We start from the raw sequence: 12,496 nt of genomic DNA on the forward strand, positions 1-12,496 counted from the left end.
ACACATAAATATATATGTATATACACATATTAACACATAGATATATATGTATATACACATAGTAACACATAAATATATATGTATATACACATATTAACACATAAATATATATGTATATACACATAGTAACACATAGATATATATGTATATACACATAATAACACATAAATATATATCTATATACACATAGTAACACATAGATATATATGTATATACACATAATAACACATAAATATATATCTATATACACATAGTAACACATAAATATATATGTATATAAGCATAGTAACACATAGATATATATGTATATACACATAGTAACACATAAATATATATGTATATACACATATTAACACATAAATATATATGTATATACACATACTAACACATAGATATATATGTATATACACATATTAACACATAAATATATCTGTATATACACATATTAACACATAGATATATATGTATATACACATAGTAACACATAAATATATATACACATATTAACACATAGATATATATGTATATAAGCATATTAACACATAAATATATATGTATATAAGCATATACATATATATTTACTGGGAACACACAGTTCCCATAGATCGCAATGTAAAGGCACTTTTCAGTGCTGTTTTTTTCTAACACCCCACAGCTGCCCATTTTTAAAGCCCAAAAACTGCCTAGTGCAATTTTCTTTTTAAAACTAAATTTTTTTGTTTTGAGGGCATTTGGGACACTTTTAGAAAATTAACCATAGATCTAATCTCTGGTTAAATATCAGAGTGCTAATCTAGCCCAAAGACTGCATAAGGCTAACGTAAGAAAAAGTAACATGTAATATGAGTAGACTTAATGGGCCCTTTTTGGAACTTACCTACCATTACATTTTTCTAACACGTTAAATAACTTTGCATGTTAAAAGTGCTAAAACCAGAATCACACTTATGTCTGTATTGCTTCTCCCAGTACAGATTGGATATCAATAATCTTGTGTTGTGTATCAAAAAATGCATATCTCATCATATCATTATATATTTTTTTTATTGTGCAATACAACACCTAGTTTGCCTTAAAGGGACATGAAATCCCAAATTTTTCTTTCATTATTCAGATAGAGAATGCAATTTTAAACAACAATCCAATTTACTTCTATAATTTGCTCTATTCTTTAGATATCCTTTGAAGAAAAAGTGATGCACATGGGTGAGCCAATCACACACGGCATCTATGTGCAGCCACCAATCAGCAGCTACTATTTAGATACATAGGCCCACTATTTAGATGTGCTTTTCAACAAAGGATATCAAAATAATTATGCAAATTAGATATTAGAAAGTTGTTTAAAATTGCATGATCTTTCTAAATCATGAAAGAAAAAAGTTGGGTTTCATGTCCCTTTAATTAAAGAACATTCTAAACCAAAAAATAAAGTGCTTTAGTTGGTTAAGTGTGTTATTTTTTTCATTACAGTCCCTTGTGAAAGGCTTAAACCCATAGATAAAGTTCCACTTGGGAACTACAACACATTGGAATGTCTAAGCTGGACTCAGAGGTGAGTTAGTTAGGAGCAGCTATATACATGTTGCTCCCAGTCACCGACTCTGTCCTACTTATGCGTTCCAATGTGTAGTGAGCTAAACACGCATTTAGGCAAGAGAAACTGATAGAAAAATAACGTGCTCTGACACGTCAGACTATTTTATTTGTGCATTAGGATGTCCTTAAATCTATAAAACAGTTTATGGATCTGACTTCCATACCGTGAGCTAAGATTTTCTTTCTTTTTTTATTATTATTTTCTCAACAGAAAAAAATGGGGTTTTTTTAATCTATATTTTGTTACTTTTTTCATAATTTGATTTACTGAAGATGGTTTTGCTCTATTGATCCCAGATTCAAACTGTTATGCTCTGCAGTGAATTGTTGTGCACAAGGCTTATCCAGAACTAGAAGAAATGTGACCTGCTAATTTTCTATATCTTCATACACAAAATGTCTATTTGACTTCTAGGTAACAAGGAAGTGGACCACAGTTATGATAACTTCAGGTTGCTTTAGACAAAAACTAGTGCTAGAAGCTTGGTTGAACTTACTGTGCTTGCCAAGCTTGAATAATATGTGTAAGAGGAAAGTGACGGGAATATCCTGTAGAACAGCATTCCTAAAAGAAGAAGCTGGTCCTCCGCACACAGTTGTTTGAGGGGCAGCAGACACCTTACTGGATGAAATAAACCACACAGAGGCTTAATCTGATGATGTTATACAATTATAGGATTTAGTCTCCCTCTCTCTGCTGTAATCTTAGTGCAACTGAATTGTCTTGTGACACTGCAGGAAGTATCCCAGCCCCACAGCAAGACATTGCAAGAAAGGACTTCCATGTGTCGTCTTTACATGCATAATTAGCCTTTAACAAGAAAATTAGCCGAATTAGTGGCTGCCTGGGGAAATGGAGTTTTTTTAAGATTTTTTTGTTGTTGATCACAGGTTACATAGTGATGTTAAAACATTTGAAATTCTCCTTTCAACCTTAAAAAAACGCAGAAGGGGAATAAGCTGTTTGTTAAATACAGGTCAATGTGTTATTTATAGTGGAACATTTGTTGCTACTGTGTACAGTGAACCCTTATTAAGTTGCGTTTGAGATGTAACATATATGGAAATACTAAATCTACCAAAAGGTACAGAATTAGTCAAGAATGTTCATTTGTCTTTATTTTGTGACGTGCACAATCTGCTGCCGTACAAGACTTTAGTTAAAATCACAAACATTGTGATAGTTTGACTTTTTTAAGTTGTAAAGGGACATAAATGCATTAAATGGAATATAATTATCAAGTGTAAAGGAACATTTTCAACTTTTATTTTGTTTCCTTTAAATGATAGAAACATGTTGGTTAATTTGTACTAGGTCATTCCGCTGTGTTGTTAAAGGGACAGTAAAGTCAACATTAAACGTTTATGATTGCGATAGAGCATGTCATTTTAAACAAGATTCAGATTTACTTCTGTCATCAAATTTGCTTTGTTCTTTTGGTATCTTTTATTGAAGAGGAAATCTAGGTAGGCTCATAAGAGCTCAGGGGTGTGCACGTGTCTTTAGTACTCTGTGACAGAAGTGTTTTGCCACATTATTTTAGTTTTGTTATACAATGTGGCAAAACACTGCTGCCATAGAGGAAGGGTACAATAGCACAGTCCCGCCGGTTGCTGCGAGGCTCGCACTATTGTTAGCAAGGAAACCCTTAACGACCGGCGATGTACATGGTACAGTGTGGTCATTAAGGGGTTAAAGATAAGTTGGAATGGTTTATTTTTTAAATTAAAGGGACAATATACTGTAAAATAGTTTTTCCCTTAAAGGGTTAGAAATACATTACTATAATTATAGATATATATGCAATAAAGTCAACTTACTTTTTTCCTGGAAAAAAAGCTTTTAAATATTTTTTATTTAACTTTAAAATCCACATACAACCAGCAGTAGCAACCGGTGTTCTATCAAGAACTCCAATTCATCATAAACTCTAATCTGACGTCACTTTCAGTGATTCCATACATCTGATTGGTTCAAGTCTTAGTGAGTGATAGGATTCACAACCAATCAGATGTGCACTGTGATCGCCTATCTTTACTATCTATTTTACCTCTGCGTGGGGGGTTAAAGGGGGGCACAGACCCCCTTTTAAACCTCATTCCCCAAGGTTTACTTGGGGTGTATGCCAGAGGATAGGCGGTGCACCCCCAAGACAGGCAAAACAGATAGTGAAAAATAGAAGAGTGACCAGAAGTGACGTCGGATTGGAGTTTTCGAGGAATTGGAGTTCTCGTCAGAACACCGGCCATAAAATAGGCAGCATTTATGCAAGATGTAATAATCATCCCTATCCAATAAGCAAGTGTTTCCGCCCATTTCATTTAAATATTAATAGTACGCTCTTTATTGAAACCTCACATGCACACTGATTGTGTAAGGGAAATTGTGCTCCATTGCATGCGCAGACCAGATGAGATTGTCAGTGTCCACAGGTAATTATAATAAGTTACTCCTAGGCTAATGAGCAAGTTGATAGGATCTAGGAAAAAGGAAGTTAACCCCTAGACTAACGATCATTTGTTTTAACCCCTAGAAAAATTAGCATTTTTTTTCTTATGATAAGGCAGACAACACATAAAGTGACTAATCAGCAATTATTTTTAACCCCTAGGCTAATAAGCAAGTTGTTTTGTTCTTACAACAGATTAATCACAAGAGCTGTAGAGAGTAAAAGCAATCGCAACTTCAGATTTGAATAATTAACGTTAGTTGCATCCAAAGTTGCTTTAAAGCTTTGCAGCTCCTGCGATTAATCTGTTGTAAAAACAAAACAACTTGCTCGTTAGCCTAAGGGATAAAAATAATTGCTGATTAGTTACTTTGTGTTGTCTGCCTTATCATAAGAAAAAAACATGCTTGTTTTTCTAGGGGTTAAAACAAATGATCGTTAGTCTAGGGGTTAACTTCCTTTTACTTTGATCAAATCAACTTGCTCATTAGCCTAGGCTAGGGGTACTTATTATAATTACCTTGAGCAAAGTAACACAGATGATTCCCCATATTTGAGCTCCGTGAATCTTCAGCGCTCTGGTGCGCCACTCCCACCAACGTTGATGCCTCTATCCTGAAGTCTGCTCTGCTTCCTGTGCCAGCATAGTGACGCTAGGACTGAGCGGCCAAGATGCGCAATCGTTACTTATTAAAATAATTATATGCGCAAGTGGGCCGCCATGATGTTTCTACCTAGGGTCCACATAATGAGAAAAAAATGGGTTTGGCAAAATAAAGATGTTTGATGAGCAATAACTAGAAAACGAGTGAAACATTTAACAGGTACTTATTTGAAATATTTCATATGCATAATGAAGTTTTTAAAAATATTGAAAACGTTTTTGGGTTTAACCCTTTAATGTGTTTGTAATGACTTTTTTTTACCAGTTGCAGATATGGTATAAAATGTATGAGAATTTGCTTTTTTAAGGTTTATTTGTGTAAATGAATTAGCTGATTTTGTGTTTTGAATCCACAACCTAATAAAATGGGTTGAGCTTGTAGGTATAATCAGATCTCATTACTTTATCACATTGTGTACATACACCTACCTCTTTATCTTATATCTGTCAGTAAATCAAAGACCAATACTTGGAGAGAACATTGAAAAATTAACATTTTATAACCATATCTCTACTGTACCCCACTGGGAGTGTAATTGCTTCTGCTGGCTGTGCTTACACAGCTTATCTATAGCTTGAACCTAAGGCCAAAAACTTTCAGAATAGGCGAGGATACCACAGGCTAAATCAACTATTTCAAATGCCAATATAAGGGTAAAGGAAATACTTGTAAACAATTTAATACCAGCAAGTAAAGTGGATCATTGGGAACAAATTAAAAGGGAGAACATTTTTGAGTAAACTGTCCCTTTTATTTACAAACATAAAAGCATCACAGAATGGAAAATTATTATACTGAGGGTTTTCTTTATATAGTGGTTACATTATTTTTCAATGTCTATTATTAGGAAGTGTAATGTTTTTAAATATGCCTGACATACTGACATGCTATCATTTTTTATTATTTTTTTTAATGCCAGGAATATATTTTTGCAGCATAGAATATATTTTTTAAACTTGAGACCTGCCTCTTTTCCTTAACTTTAATCACAGTGAAAGATAAAATAGCAACAACAACTAAAATATTATTTATCTTGATACAGACAAACAATGTAATTGATTAACAAGCAATTATATCTCAAATGAGATCTGTAGTTTTAGACATAACCAGCAAACTCTTTTTTGCACCTCGATAATTATTTTTTCATTAAAATGAATTGACTGTTATTATTCATATAAAATATCTGCTTGCAGAGCTAACAATGCAATAAAGAAATACGGTATTTAAGGAATCATATTTTTCTTAGACTTGCTCTGGGCATCTGCTTGAATAAAGCCTTTGAGATTTTGGCACAGTCTTTCGAAAAAAAAAAAAGAAAGGGGGAAAAAAAGAACCAAAAGCAGTTGTTTCTACATCACAAGCTCTTTACAAAACCCACTGACTTTGCTTAAATGTTTTTTTTCTCCCTCAGCAAGCTACTTTCCGCTGACAGATGTAAATTTTTTTCATTTTTCTCTCCTTGAAGGTGGTAAATATGATTGCAGTTTTTGTCCATTTTTATTGCAAATGAAACAGAGTTCAAACTGTTTTGCCCGTGCATCAGTTTTTGGATCATTGCCATGTACTAATGCAGACGTCCCACTGTGCGCTCGGCATAGAATTATACTTTGATTCACCAGGCTGTGTTAAATAGTCCAGCTGTTGAGATTTGAAAGATAGTCGTCACCTAAGAAGTAATAAAAAAGCAAAAAAAAAAGAAAAGAACTTGGCATTTGTAGCTTTTGGATATTTTTTTATATTCACCATCTAGATTGTTTGTTTTTTTATGTATAGTACAATCCATATTTTGTCAGAAACATTTGATTTTGGGGGAAGATGAAACTTTTTTTCTTTTTACTAGAAATGTGAAAGTATTTATTTTGCATATCCAAATATGTCCCATTTTATACATATAAAAATATAATATATATACAGGTGTGTTATAGACCTTGAGTTTCTTCCTGTAGATAATGTCTTTATTTCTCATGGTACAACAAATAACTCAATATAAAGAGATTGGCACTTCTTATATGTCCTCCGGATGCTGATCTCCAAGCATACTTCACCACTGATTGGTGCATACCCTCTTGTGCACAAGCTTGATTGACAGCCAGGAGACAAGTGAACAGTGAGCCAGCAGTTGTCTAACTCTAAGACTAGTAATTGGCACATGTAGAAGGTGCTGATCTCTGAGTTAAAAAGGCTAAAGAAACCTTTTTTTTTTAATTCACTTTATTTTGCAAAATACATTGTAAAATACAAAGGGCCAGATTACAAGTGGAGCGCTAAATATCGCAATCATGAAATCGATATTTGCGCTCCACTGTGTAATACCAGCGCACGCTAATGTGCGCTGGTATTACAAGTTCACAGCAATGCAAGCGCAACCTCACGTTCGCATTGATGGGAAGCATTACACTGATGAGAGCGCACTTCCATAGGCTTTGTTCTTATACCGTCAGAAAAGGCATCATAACCTAAGTGCAGCGATGGCAGCACATTTAAATATGTGTATAATTATATACATTTATGTATATTTATTTACTGCTAACACACAGTTCCCATAGACCGCAATGTAAAGGCACTTTTCAGTGCCTTTTTTTCTAACATCCCTTTCCCACCAACTTTACCCCTAAAATACTGCCTAGTGCAGTCATTTTATTAAAATATAAATATGCTGCTATTTTTCGGCCAGATTACAAGTTTTGCGTTATGAGCGGCTCGGTACTAACTTGCAAGTTATTTCCACCGCTCACCTCCCTATAGCGCTGCTATTACATGTTTGCAAAAACCCGGCATTAGCAGGCAATATGGCAGCATTGAGCTCCATACCGCACTCAAATACCAGCGCTGCTTTGAGCTGGTTTTACGTGCTCGTGCACAATTTCCCCATAGACATCAATGGGGAGAACCGGCTGTTCCAAGTATTTGCGATGCGGGAGGGCCTCGGTTTAGGGGTTAATAGGTAGTTTATGGGTGTTAGTGTACTTTTTAGCACTTTAGTTATGAGTTGTATGTTACAGATTTGTAACATAAAAGCCATAACTACTGACTTTCAGTTTACGGTATGGATCTTGTAGTTATGGGCTGTACCACTCACTTTTTGGCCGGACAGGCAAACTCGTAATACCGACGCTGTGGAAGTCCCATTGAAAAAGGACTTTTTGAAAGCTGTGGTAGTTACCTTGCGTTACGGCCAAAAAAGTGTGCGGTACAGATATACCTGCAAAACTTGTAATACCAGCGGTAGTGAAAAAGCAGCGTTATGAGGCTTTTTCACTCATAACGCAAGACTCGTAAACTAGCCGTTAATTTTTTAATAAAATACACTAGACTATATTTTGCGAACATTTGGGGCACATTTATAAAATAACCATAGATCTGATCTATGGTTAATTTTATAAGCACTAATTGCTCCCGTGAGCCCGCGTTGGCAATAACCAGACACTTATAATGGCTGATTAATTATCGCCCCCGCCAGCAAACGGGCAAATTTGCTGGAGCTCTAGCCCAAAATCCATTAGCTGGAGTTCTAAATATTAATTATACATTTAATGGCTACTGTTTCAGAAGAAGTGTCTTAATTAGTCTTAAAAACTTGCACCTAGACTTGTGTCCGCCATTAAAGGTGTTGCTTGCTTCCATTTTTTTTTCAAAGCTCATACAGCCCAACATCTTGTTCAGTTAATGTTTCTTTACGGGGGAAAAAAGGAAAGAACAAAAAAAAAAAGGACAAGTGTTTATCACAAGCATTGTGGGACGACTTTTGCACATATATGCAACTGTGAGTGCTAATCTCATCAGGAGACTTAAAGGGACAGTCTACTCTAGAATTGTTATTGTTTAAAAAGATAGATAATCCTTTATTACCCATTCCCCAGTTTTGCATAACCAACTCTGTTATATTAATATACTTTTTACCTCTGTAATTACCTTGTATCTAAGCCTCTGCAAGCTGCCCCCTTATCTCAGTTCTTTTGACAGACTTGAATTTTATCCAATCAGTATTTACTCATAAATAACTCCAAGGGAGTGAGCACAATGTTATCTATATGGCACACATGAACTAGCACTGTCTAACTGTAAAAAAAAAAACTGTCAAAATGCACTGAGAGAAGAGGCGGTCTTCAAAAGCTTAGAAATTAGCATATGAGCCTACCTAGGTTTAGCTTTCAACAAATAATACCAAGAGTACCAAGCAAATTTGATAAAAGGAAATCGGTAAGTTGTTTAACATTGCATGCCCTATCTGAATCATGACAGTTTAATTTTGACTAGACTGTCCCTTTAAAGTGGTGTTGTCAAAGAGAACAACAACTTGCAATTGGCCACCTTAAATACCTTTTCTTGTGATTGGATGCACCTATCTATGAAGTTCAAGGCTTAATGGGCTCACCAAACCAATTGTGTGTTCCAATTAATCAGTGCTAGGTAGTTACAAGTATTCAAATCAACAAAATGACAAGTGTGCCCAAATGTATGCACCTGTCTAATTTCGTTTTGATGCATATTACACATTTTCTGTTAATCAAATAAACCTCATTTCACTACTGAAATAGTACTGTGTTCTTCAGTTATTTGATAGATCAAAATGAAATTGCTGATCTAAGCACCCAATTATTTATAAATGAAAATCATGGAAATTGTCAGGGGTGCCTAAACTTTTGCATACAACTGTGTGTATGTGTGTGTGTGTGTGTGTGTGTATATATATATATATGCGTGTGTGTATGTGTGTGTGTGTGTATATAGATATGTGTGTGTGTGTGTATATATATATATATATATATATGCGTGTGTGTGTGTATATAGATATGTGTGTGTATATATATATGCGTGTGTGTGTATATATATATATATGCGTGTGTGTGTATTATTTATTTTGATTTTACTTTTTTTTATTTACACATATGAGTAGCCATGTTAATTCATTCTGATGTGAAGAATAGGAGTATTGCAGGCTTTGTATTTGAAATGTTTCTTGCTTTCTCAGGAAAAGCTTGCCTTTTACTATTAAATATAAATCTGTTTAAAAACAAAAAAAAGTAATACTCTATATACACACAGCATATGTAGTTTAAATTTAACAGGAATGAGCCATTTGGAAGTAATTTTTCACACTTGTAGAGGTTAGTATAAAAAATGTATGTAAAATGTATATATTTTTATTGGAATTACCGGTTTTCTACAAATGCTAAAAATTTGTTGAAAATGTGATTATTTTTTTTATTATTAAAGAATGTCACCCTGTCAAAATATTGTACCTCTGATGTCGCCATGACCACAGCAATATTACATGTTGTCATGGTTACAACCCACTCTTTTGTATCCAAAGATTTAACACTAAATCCATTGCCTTAATCAAGCTATAACCCTCTATCCTTTCCAAAGGATCACTGCACCGCAACATCTTGTCTTACACGGGGTCTCTGTCCGCAACATTCCTACAGAGAAATTGTGTTTCACAATGTTGCCTCCATGATATCATGGCCGGATGCAATTATATATAAAAGGGCTAGCACTATATTAGGAAGTAGTTTAAAGTTTGTGTATCTTTTTACAAACCAGCGACAAAAAAAAAAAAAAAGCATATTCTCTGTAAAGGAAAATATTTGAAAATAAAATCACATACAGATCTATCTACATTATTGTTTCACTAAACTGAAAACAGATGATTTCACCAAAAAGTGTTTGACCAGGTTGAAAAATAAGCATGAAACGCTCATCTGACAAAGCTTACTCGACTTTAGTCACGAACCAGCTATGTAGGTGCCATTTCAGTTGTATCACAGTATTGGTAATCGCTGCAAATACATTTCTGAGCAACAGGGTTTTAACTGCAATTACATTATATCACATATGGCCATTTAATAAACAGTCGATTCATATTGATCTGCGCTACAAATGTAATGTGGCTGTGATAATTAAGTATTCTAAAGGCCAATGGGAATAGAAGATATAATGCTCAATATTTTGTTTTTCTTTAGGTCCTCGGAGGCCCTGGGATATGCTGACAAGCCAAATAAAAAAGAGAATTCTGATGTTTCAATAGACGTCGCTTCACAATCTGCTGCTACGGTCAAATCTAAAGAGATGAGGCAAACAGAACATACAGACGATAAAAAACTAAAAGATACAGACAGTTCTAACTGCTAACAATAACTTTCTTTGTATTTCAGTATCCCTATGGTATAGTTACCATATAGAAGCATGTCACAGATTTTGCCTTGTTTTTATGTATCACACAAAAGGTGCCTAAAATTAACTGCCTGGTACTGTCAAAAAAAAATACACTGGGGCCTTTTTTAACGGGACATTGTACTGTAATTATTTTATACCTTTCAATGTTTTCCCAATTATTCATCCCCCCTTAGATTATATTTGTTTACAAATAGCTCCTTTATCTTTATTTTGTAATCTGTAATGGCTGCTTTTGCCTGTGGAAACCTCCACCTACACTGAAAAATATAACTACTGCTGTATTCTCTATAGGAAAGCTATTTGAAAAAGTATTGGCCTTTTTGTATAGAAAGAGATAAGGAGGTATGTATATAGAGAGAGGAGGTCTGCATTTTGTGCAAACTCAGCTCATGTGAATGGGCTTGTTCTCTAAATCAATTGGCTGTGGTTTCAAAGAGCTAAAACAGTTGTTTCAAATACAAAATAAACCTAAAGGAGTAATTTCCCATACATTTAACTACACTGCAGATGGCATAACAACTTATACAAAATATTTACTTCATGATTCAGAAAGAACATACAATTTTAAATAACTTTACAATTTACTTCTATCACTAAATTTGCTTGATTTTCTTCTGTGCATTGCTGCTACTGAGCCTACTTGGGTATGCTTTTCAGAGATAACAAAGTCATTTAGATTATAGAGGTGAATTGGAAAGTTGTATAAAATCTTGTGCTCAATTTAAACCATGAAAGTTTAATTTTGACTTTACAAATGGAACCCCATTTTGCAGTACATTGTCCCTTTAAGTTCTACTATGCTGCCAATGAACAATCAAACAGCACAAGCTTTACATTCACATTTTTCCATACCGTCTTATTGTGCGCGTGCATACATAGATATGCACCAGTTGTCTGATTAAACGTTTGTTACTTTCTATTCCTACAAAGGGCTGGCTATAAAATAGTTATTACCTCCCAGACTAATAGAAAATAGACATTGTATGAAAATTCAGTGATAAATCCTATTGTTTTGTATGAAATAATGTGTGAACCATTTGTCTGTTCTATAAGCAGACCATAAAAATGTAAGGTGTTTCCAAACATGCACTGTATATTTTTTCTACTTCTGAGAAATTGGGCGAAAAAACAACTGAACGCCAAAAAATGTAGTTATTCTTTGGCATTAAACAAATCTCTTTGTACAAATTAATCTTCCTGCTCTAAATCGAATGCATGTGTGTTTGATTCCAGTCCATAAAAGACTCCACGGAATCAATTACTAGTGGGAATATCACTCCTGGCCAGCAGGAGGAGGCAAAGAGCACTACAGCAAAGCTGCTCTATATTTCACTTCACTTACCCATAATCCCCAGTCATTCTCTTTGCCTGCAGTGCAAGGAGGAGGTGAAATTTTGGTGTCTGATATACAATCAAGATTTTTTTATTTTAAAAGCAGAGTAGGTTTGCTCTGATCTTTCTAAGGGTCTGGCCTTAGCCCATGTCAGTCTCTTCAGTAGGGCAGTGGTGGCTTTTAAGCAATTGGGAACTTGTGGGGTACAATCCTCACTGTGTTTTCCCAAAACATTTTGCTGCCCTATTTAGTTTACTCAGTCTTTCTGT

The 12,496-nt window shown here is 34.5% G+C and overlaps 1 protein-coding gene across 1 annotated transcript in view; it reads left to right on the forward strand.

The window, feature by feature from the left end:
- Positions 1-12,186, forward strand: part of SHTN1 (shootin 1) — a 467,849-nt gene extending 455,663 nt beyond the window's left edge. The window contains exon 18 of the mRNA XM_053692982.1: positions 10,681-12,186. Coding sequence (XP_053548957.1) covers positions 10,681-10,849 — 169 coding nt within the window. The 3' untranslated portion in view covers positions 10,850-12,186. The remainder of the gene's footprint in view (positions 1-10,680) is intronic.
- The last annotated feature ends 310 nt before the right edge of the window (positions 12,187-12,496 follow it).

This window comes from Bombina bombina, chromosome 9 (genome assembly GCF_027579735.1).
Source record: "Bombina bombina isolate aBomBom1 chromosome 9, aBomBom1.pri, whole genome shotgun sequence".
Lineage (NCBI taxonomy): Eukaryota > Metazoa > Chordata > Amphibia > Anura > Bombinatoridae > Bombina > Bombina bombina.